The sequence below is a fragment of the Sycon ciliatum genome, chromosome 7 (assembly GCF_964019385.1).
Source record: "Sycon ciliatum chromosome 7, ocSycCili1.1, whole genome shotgun sequence".
Classification (NCBI taxonomy): Eukaryota; Metazoa; Porifera; class Calcarea; order Leucosolenida; family Sycettidae; genus Sycon; species Sycon ciliatum.
In genome coordinates, this window is record NC_088649.1 from 32,186,731 (window position 1) to 32,195,405 (window position 8,675).

Consider the following 8,675-nt stretch of genomic DNA (forward strand, 5'->3'; position numbering starts at 1 on the left):
GAAAGGCAGAATGTGGCGCCATTTCACGGAGAAAGCTACGACACAGTATCTTGACGTCCTTCCTCAGCTTATGGCCAAGTACAACAGCTCGAAACATCGCAGTATCGGCATGAGTCCCACGAAAGCTTCTCTTGATGGAAAACCAAAAGATGCAGACGTACACTCGAAGCAATCACCAGCTAAATTCAAAGTGGGCGATGATGTGCGTTTGGCTGTGGCTAAACGTCATTTCGAGAAAGGGTACACGCCCAACTGGACAGAGGAAGTGTTCGTGGTAAACGATGTCCTACCCACTGTACCCCACACCTATCGTGTTCAAGACCTGATGGGAGAAGTCATTCAAGGACAGTTCTATGGAGCTGAGCTACAACATGCCAGACACACAGGATTGAGATTCGATAAGGTGTTGAAATACAACAAGAACAGTCGGCTCGTCAAATGGAAGGGTTATCAAGACGAAAAATTCCATACCTGGTTAACAAAGAAGGATGTGAATGATCTCAAAAAGTATTAGCATTTCATATGTACAATGTAGCTCATGCTTTGGATTAACGTGAATATTATGAATCGCATAGTATTTACAATGTATTTCATGAGAAGATATGACATATGCTCTAGTATGTGTGGAAATCCATCAGTGCTTTGGAATATCCTTGTGTCCGAATGCCAGGGTGTTGATACCATCCTCCAGAATGTAACGCTTACTGTCGAATCCACAGAGGGCAATCTTGTGTAGCTCCTCTCCGTGAATGCAATGTCGTCGACTTCGAAGAACATTCATTGTTCTCTTCAGCTGAGACTCCTCGACGAGACATGTTCGATAATCATCGACGGTTATGGTGTTTTTCAACACGCTTCTCTGCACACCTTTGGCACGCTTGCCATTGTCGTCGTTGTCTTCACAGCGGTATGCGTACATCTTGCTCCGCAAACCAATGAACTCCTTGATGGGTTTGCCACCTAGTTCGTCCTTGAACTTCCCTACCACCTTCTTGTTGACCGTGCTGTACAGGTGGTGGGATGGTGAATAGTTGGATGTGTCATAGGCTGTTATGTTGTTTGACATATCGGTGTACAGATCATCCGTTTGAATATGTACGATCAGACTATCAGTATCAGTGTAGAGCAAACGTACATTTTGTCCATAGCGGGGTAGGAGAACTTCATAGTAAAAGGAATACATCAAGTGCTTCGACAGATCGAGGATGGCTGTACCCACATAAATGGGTTTATTGAGAGTCACCTTTGTCTTGGCAAACTCGATTGCTATCAGATCGTTCTCAAAGGCTACACTGCGGATGTACGAAGGTTTGTTGATGCTTTTCTGGAGACGTGGTTTTTCATCCTGTTCACGAATGAGCTTGATGTTTACTCTGTTTCGAACGTTTTCCATGGTCTTGCCATATACAGCATTGTTCATCAACTACGATAAACAGGCATACAAAAAAAAAAAAAAGCCAAGAAAAACAACAATAAGAAAACTGTTATCTTCAGGTCATTCACACTTCCAGTACATACTAGATCCCACACTATCGCTAAATACACACACACACACACACATGATGTGGAGTACCCACCTTATAGAAGTCTTTCTCGAAATCAGAAGTTGATAGCTTTCTCAGGTCAGTATTAGTGTCGATGTATGGCTTCATCCATGGGTGTTGTGTGAAGGAGAGCACACGATGCACATCTGTAATCTCCACACCCAAGGACACATACTGCTGCAAGTTTCTGTAGTGCAGAACATAGTGCTCTTTCACCAGTAGATTTGGTACCAGTTTCTTCGCTTCCAAACCGGTCACCTACAAGAGTACAGTATAGATATACACAAACCTTAGAAGATTAATACAAGCATATCCACCAGATAGACCATGACTTACCATTAGTTTCTCTGCCATGTGGGTCTGATATGGAGAAAGCATATCTCGTGTCACCTTCATCTTCTCAGGAGCCAACGGATAGTCATTCATCATGTCATGCACACCATCTGGAATCCTTAAATCGCACTCCACCATGTATCCCGTCGAAGAGTCCATTGGATGATCGAGTACCGTCTCCAGAAGATCATCCGTCACTGCTTCAAAGCAGAAGTCCGACACGGGCAAGGGTTGAGACATGGCCCATCCATATAGATTGTTCGCATCTAAATATTGGATGAAGCTTGTCGGCTCGTCTGGATTGTACTCCGATAGATATCTGTTGTTGGCGGTGGCGTGTCTAGCGGACACCATGCTTATGCCACCTCTTTTGCCATGCTCAATGAAGTTGAACATGTCAATGTCGGAAATGAGATGAAGGGACACCTTCGTCATTTTCAGCAGCGAATCCCAGGCAAATCCCGGTAAGGTGAGGTAATTAGCGGGATCCAATCCATAGGTTGCGTGAGCAGTTCTTCTGAAGTTTTCGAAAACGTCAGCCAACAGCAGCACATCAGTCTCCAGGTAGAGGTCGTGATAGTCTCCTAGATCTTCACAGTCAAACGCAGTCCATACTGTTTGCGCATAGGCATAGTCTTCATCACTGATACCCTAGGGAATAGAAAATGTACACCAAAAAGAAAAACAAATCAACGAACTTATTTTAGTAGTTCGCCCACACAATCAATTATTTAGTATGAAGCTGCAGGAAGCGTTCAAACACATTTTGTCTTATTTTAGTACTTCGAAGTAAGATGGTGAAAAAAGAAAGAGAGAAAGATCTACTATATCTGTCACACTACTCACCGTGTTCGTTAGCGTTGAGTGGAATGCATCCTTGGGTGGTAGACGCGTTTCTTCGAATTGGTCGTACGACCCCATATATTCATACGGGTAGACACCCTTTCGTGTCAACAGTTTGCGTTCATCCTCGTCTGGAAATCGTGCGGATAGAAGGGCGAATGCATCTGGTGGTGTAGCCGAAACCAACCGGTCTAGGGAGGTGTTCAAGAATGCCAGGCTGTCGATGAACTGGAACTGTCTCCATCCGAATGTGACATATTTTTCACTGTTGATGGGAACCACTTTGATAGCACCGAGACGCTTGGTCTGAGAAGAAGAAAGAAAAAGAGGAGACACAGTTTTAAGGTGCAGCTGTAAAGATGAATATCAATCATATAAACGTGAATATGAGTACCAACATAGTAATGATCTTCCTTCTTAGAAAAACATCATGATCCACGCACACGCACACACACACACACACACACACACACACACACCACGCATATGTAACGTACCCGTTCTTGTCCTTTCTCGTTCACATACGTAATCTCATCAGTGGATGTTCTCCCAATGGCAGATATGATGTGATGAGAATCGTATCCCTTCAAGTTATGAAAGATCACAGGAATCTTGATCTTGAACGGCTCAATCCGCATGTTCAGGTTACAATGGTTGTGTGCTGCACCACGGTAAGCACCGGTGATGTGACAGTGGTCACGTACACGATCGCTACCCAACGCTTCACCACAGATCCAACAGGAGACTACCGTTTCAAATTCACGTTGCTGACTTTCTGAAATGATCATTTGACCAGCATTACATGCTAGAAGCTCATCACGGATAATCTCCTCCTCTTGCTCAAGTGACAGCAGAAAACAGAACATAGAATCTTCTCCACGGTAGAAGAAACGGTTCGTGACGACGCCATCAGATCGTACTACAATGTACGAACAGGAACAGGCTACATGCTTGTTCTTTTGGAATGTCGAATGACCGATTTTCTTGACAGCGGACAGAGGTTCTATGAAGGCCTCACAATCGGCATAGATCACCTGCATTTGAGAGAGAGAGAGAGAGAGAGAGAGAGAGAAGTAGGAATAGCAGCAGGGACAACACCGAGTAAAACAGCGGAAAAGACAGATAGAGAATTAGGAATAGCTGCAGAGACAACACCGAGTAAAACAGCAGAAAGGTGAACAATCAGAGTCAAGAAACATGTGCAGGAAAGAAAAGAAAAGAAAAAAAAAAAAAAAAAAAAAAAAAAAAAAAAAACAGACCACAGTGTGTTCACCTTGATTAAGTGTTCTACTTACAAATGGGGCTTGAAGCTGCTTGTTCACATTCCTGAACATCACTCTATCACCAGCCTTTGGCATCTCCACCGTAGCTTCAGGATGTTCACTGCAGTACATCATATGATTATTCAATGCCTTCTCCGTGACGTGTGTTGAGAGACATCTGAAGCAGACAAAATGTGCTCGACGTGCTCCAGTAGCAACAAGACGACTGAATGACTTTATCCACACCCAGTGCTGCACCTCCACGTCATTGCGTTCGTCTTGGATGAGCAATATATTGATGGCGGTCTGCGGTTGCTGAGAAATTCTTAACGGATATATGACTTTCTCTTCATATCCGAAGACGTTGATGTAAAGACCGTCGTTCAGTCTTTCGATGACTGATATGTCTTCCAGTTTTGCTGGAAACTCGATGCCGCTCACATCCACAGTATCCGCATGTTCTGCGTACGACGATTGACGACATGGATGAGACTTGTCTGCCGAAAATTTAGCAGCCAGTATTGACCATCTAAAGTACGGATGACATAAGACATGGACAGGCGGCATACAGTTCAATCCATACACCGTATCACCACACTGAAACCCCACTGCTATACTTACAGTAAACACTTGTTGTCAGTGTTCTGCACGTTAACAATGGCCTTCTTCGACTTCAACTCCGGTGGCAAGGGGATGTACGAACTTCCTCCAAGTACACAGTAGCGTGACATTTCGATGTGTAAACAGGAAATCCGTTCAACTACCCAACCTGATCCATGACGAACGAAATCATCAAGACGAGCGTTGATCTGAGCAATCATCCTACTGAGAAGGTCCCTCAGGTCCATGGTGTTGAGCACCAGCGTTGTACTCGATCGGAAGAAGAATGTGTTGGAAACCATTTGTCCTGTAGCAGGATTCAGCTTCTGCATCACCACCTGAACTACCAAAGAACACTTGTACTGACCCCATTGCTCAATATTCTCTTCAAGAAGCAGCTCCAGCGACGGTAGAACATGAGAGAAAAACTTTAGTACATCTGCAAACTCTTGATCAGGACAATAACTAAAGAATTGCAACAGATCAGATGATCTCACTACATCAAAAGACTGACGAGGTTTCTTCCGAAGGGGTTCCATCCTGAGCAGGGGTGGTGGCGGACAACCACACAATGGCTTGACAAGGTACCGAGGATCTATTTTTATAGGGTTTTCGTAATAGTTGAATTCGGAATAACTGGTTGTTTTTCAATTAACCAATCCACTCATCTCCCGCTGGAAACAATTAACCACTTACCGCACTTCCCGCTGAAAACATGTGACCAATTAGCGCACTTCCCGCTGAAATCACGTTCATCCTTTTATCGCGCATTGACCCATGTTCCACACTTCACAGTGAAATCAGTGCTGCAATGATGTACTGTGACGTCAATGCATGGATGCATGATCTGTGCATCTGAGGTCAAGATGAATCCGGTATTCCAGCAGCTAAAAGTTCGAGAAAGAATTGTTGTATGTCGAAAAGAATTATACGAGAGGAAAGCTAGAAAAATTCTACACCTCATGGACCTTTCGATTACGGACATAGATGGAAAACTAATTGACTTATGTCAATGGAAAGATTCCAAACCCGAACCAAAAAAGACACGGCATGTCGCGAGCAACGTTTTGGTTTTTGGCGCGCACCGTGTTCACCGTGTTCTCCAAGGTCGTCACCTTCCCGGAGGCGGGACCCGGCGGGACGGGACTTGGCGGGACCTATAAAACCTGATATAATTTCATTTTTGGTTCACAATTCATTTTTGAGTCCATTGGATGATCGAGTACCGTCTCCAGAATTTCTCTCTCTACCAGATCAAAGATGTCGGCCTGGTCAACCTCCGAACCATATGTAGAGAAGTTTTATTTATTTTCTTGTAGTAATAAAGATGAATTAACCGTTCGGTTACTCACCGATCTGGGTACAGCTTACGAGCTAAGACCCATGCTTCTTCACCCGGATCGGGCGGACTTGACTCCCATGGAGATTGATCCGAAAAATTGAAATTACAAGTCAAAATACTGCAAAACTATGAGTTCTGATTAATATAAAATTGGAAAAAGTAAGATAACATTGACATTTGAAATAGTAATATTTTAGACATCGGAATGCAATATTATGATGTAGTGCTGGACATATTACCCACCCCTAAAAATCAAAATTAATGATACATGCAGAATTCCAAATCATGACACCATATTACCTTATTGTTTAGGGTAGAGCATAACACCCCAATACATATTTTCAATAATACCCCTTTTTTTTGAGGTAGGGTCACCCCCTGGCACATATTTTTATCCGCAAAAAAAACCGGGCCAAAAATAATTTTCACCGCAAAAATGGGGTACTATTAGTACCCCATTTTTCAATAATACCCCATTTTTTGGGACCCGGGCGCCCCCTGGCCCAGAACCCGCTCGTCGCTTCCTACTTCCACACCGTCTCACGATTAACTTCCTTCTTGCTGTGCAGTACCGCGTTGATATAGTCTGCACCAATCAGCATATGTATTTCGTCTGATGTCCCTTGTTGAGGCTTGTCACTCAGCTCTACTCCCCAACTGTGCCACTGCGCAATGGTCTGCGGACTTGCGCACTTCAGGTCCAGCTCTAGCGTTGGTTTCACGAACGCGCGTACCCGAATGCTAGCGGAGCTACCCTGGATCGTGATGGCGTACTTATCCATGCGCTGTTGGGTTGGTTCCGCGCCGAACGGCTTCACCTCTACATTTTCAACCCCAACGTGTTCTGCATCGATTGCTGACACCAACGCTGCAGTCACGAATGATGCCTCAGCACCCGAGTCCAGGAACACGCGAACCTTCGCGTTTCGAGTTCTTCCCTCAACCCGTGCCACTCCGGTCATCAGCCGCACACTTGGCGAGTGTAGACAGCACGATCCAACATTCTTCTCTGTTACTATCTCAGTCGGTTTCTTCCGGCTGTAACCTGCTCTATCCAACACATCATGTATTAGCAGGTGGTGTTTCCTCTGGCATTTCGTGCATCTCGAGCCTGACCGACATTCTCTGGCCATATGGCCATACTTAAGGCAGTTCCAGCAGAGTCTCTCTCGCTGCAGAAAACCCTTTCTCCCTTCCAGTGGCAGCGACTTTAGCTGCTTCTCTGCATCTGCGACCGATATCGCCATGCACTGTGCCGACGCCGTGGGCCTTGGCACGGATCGTTCTACTGGCTTCCTGGCAGTATCACCCTGTCGTCCGTGTGCGACCTGGTAAGACGCGCCGTGCTCCTGTACCTGGCGCAGAGACATCCCGTAGCACTGCCGTTCGACCAGGTACATCTTCATCTCAGGTCCGCATTGCTCCAAGATTACCTGCTTTGCCATTGCTTGCAGCACCGGGGCCATTTTACCTATATCGGCGCTATACTTGGTGTCCACTTTGCCATCTTCTGTCATAGCGAGTGTGGCCCACACCTCTACCTCTCGGCAAACACGGACAACGTATTGATGAAACGACTCATCTGACCGCTGCTTGCCTGTCAGCAATGTCCTCCACACTCCATCCGGAGTCTTTCCGAGCGAGGCAAGCAACTCTCGCTTTGCTTCCTCGTAATTGTTGCATCCAATACATATCCTCTCCGCTTTGCTCCCCGCTAGCGCGATGCGCAGTCGCAGCAGCCATTCGCTTTCTTCGAACTCGTTCTTGGAACAGATGTCCTCGAACAGGTCAAGATAACGCTCCAATGGCTGCATTCCATCATATGAGGGGATTTTCATCAACGGTTGACGCCCCCCGCTGTGACAGGAAGCTTCCTCTGTACCTCCCATCGCGGCTTTACCATCACCCTCATACGCATTGGCGATGCGCTCGTTAATCTCCTTTAGTGTTTTGTCAAACTCGGTGCGGAGCGCCTCCTCTCGCCGTCTGGCACTGCGCTCCTCACGCTCCTCGTACTGTTGGAGCCTCTGCTCCACATGTTCCATCAACAACTCACCTTCTAATCCTAACCGAACTCCATTGGCGATAAAGCTGGCTTCCAAATTGCGTAGTTGCTCTGCCATGCTCGCTCCTATCCTGGCGTGGTCGCCAAATGTTATGAATCCTCTAAGATTCTCTAAATTGTCAGGATCGTACGATCACACGGCACGAGGACAACTCTTTTCCTTTACACAGTGTATTTCACTTCATCGAATAATTAACAATGAACACTAATAACACCAGCTATTTATAGCATGCAAAAACAGCGTACATGCAAAACATACGCATATAAAACTGGACATAACAGCGTATACAGCTAAACGCACACAGCGCATATAGCGTATGCCATGCAGCAACATCAGCGGTACGGCGGAGTCGAAATACAACATTGCAACGAACACAATGCCATACGCGCGAAGGCCTTTCCCAATTGAGAACTGGTGGTTTGCAACAACAGTCTTTGCAGAGAATCGTATCATATTTCCCCTCCTCAATGGAATATTTTCCCGGTCCAGGAGAGGTCTAGATTCGTGCACCCGATCTTGATTTTAATTTTTTTCCCACTACTTCATACATACTTTACTCTGTTGTGTTTTTGCTTTGCAACCCACAGCAATCACTTGTAAGGATCCTGCCACACCCCGAAATGGCAGTAAGAACATCCAGGGCCTCAGCTACAACAGCCATGTCAACTTCACCTGTGATGAGGGT

General features: G+C 45.6%; 1 protein-coding gene across 2 annotated transcripts; it reads right to left on the reverse strand.

Moving 5' to 3' along the window:
• Positions 1-634: 634 nt before the first annotated feature.
• On the reverse strand, positions 635-5,980 carry LOC135821339 (uncharacterized). 2 transcript variants are annotated; one of them, XM_065334401.1, is made up of 6 exons: positions 4,016-5,980; positions 3,218-3,754; positions 2,724-3,026; positions 1,881-2,528; positions 1,578-1,802; positions 635-1,423 (listed from the first exon to the last, which is right to left on the reverse strand). In XM_065334401.1, the coding sequence occupies exons 1-6, from the start codon at positions 4,547-4,549 to the stop codon at positions 635-637; spliced, it is 3,036 nt and encodes a 1,011-aa protein (XP_065190473.1). In that variant the 5' UTR covers positions 4,550-5,980. The 2 variants fall into 2 exon arrangements, with proteins under 2 accessions (XP_065190473.1, XP_065190474.1); XM_065334402.1 differs by lacking the exon at positions 1,578-1,802 and having other exon boundaries at positions 4,016-5,978.
• Positions 5,981-8,675: the final 2,695 nt, after the last annotated feature.

Excerpts from the sequence above, each read along its gene's own strand:
- LOC135821339 (XM_065334401.1), bottom strand. The coding sequence starts at position 4,549 with ATGCCGCCTGTCCATGTCTTATGTCATCCGTACTTTAGATGGTCAATA. Across the intron at positions 2,529-2,723 it reads ACTCAACGCTAACGAACACG|GGTATCAGTGATGAAGACTA; the intron begins GTGAGTAGTGTG and ends TCTATTCCCTAG. Across the intron at positions 1,803-1,880 it reads ACATGGCAGAGAAACTAATG|GTGACCGGTTTGGAAGCGAA; the intron begins GTAAGTCATGGT and ends GTACTCTTGTAG.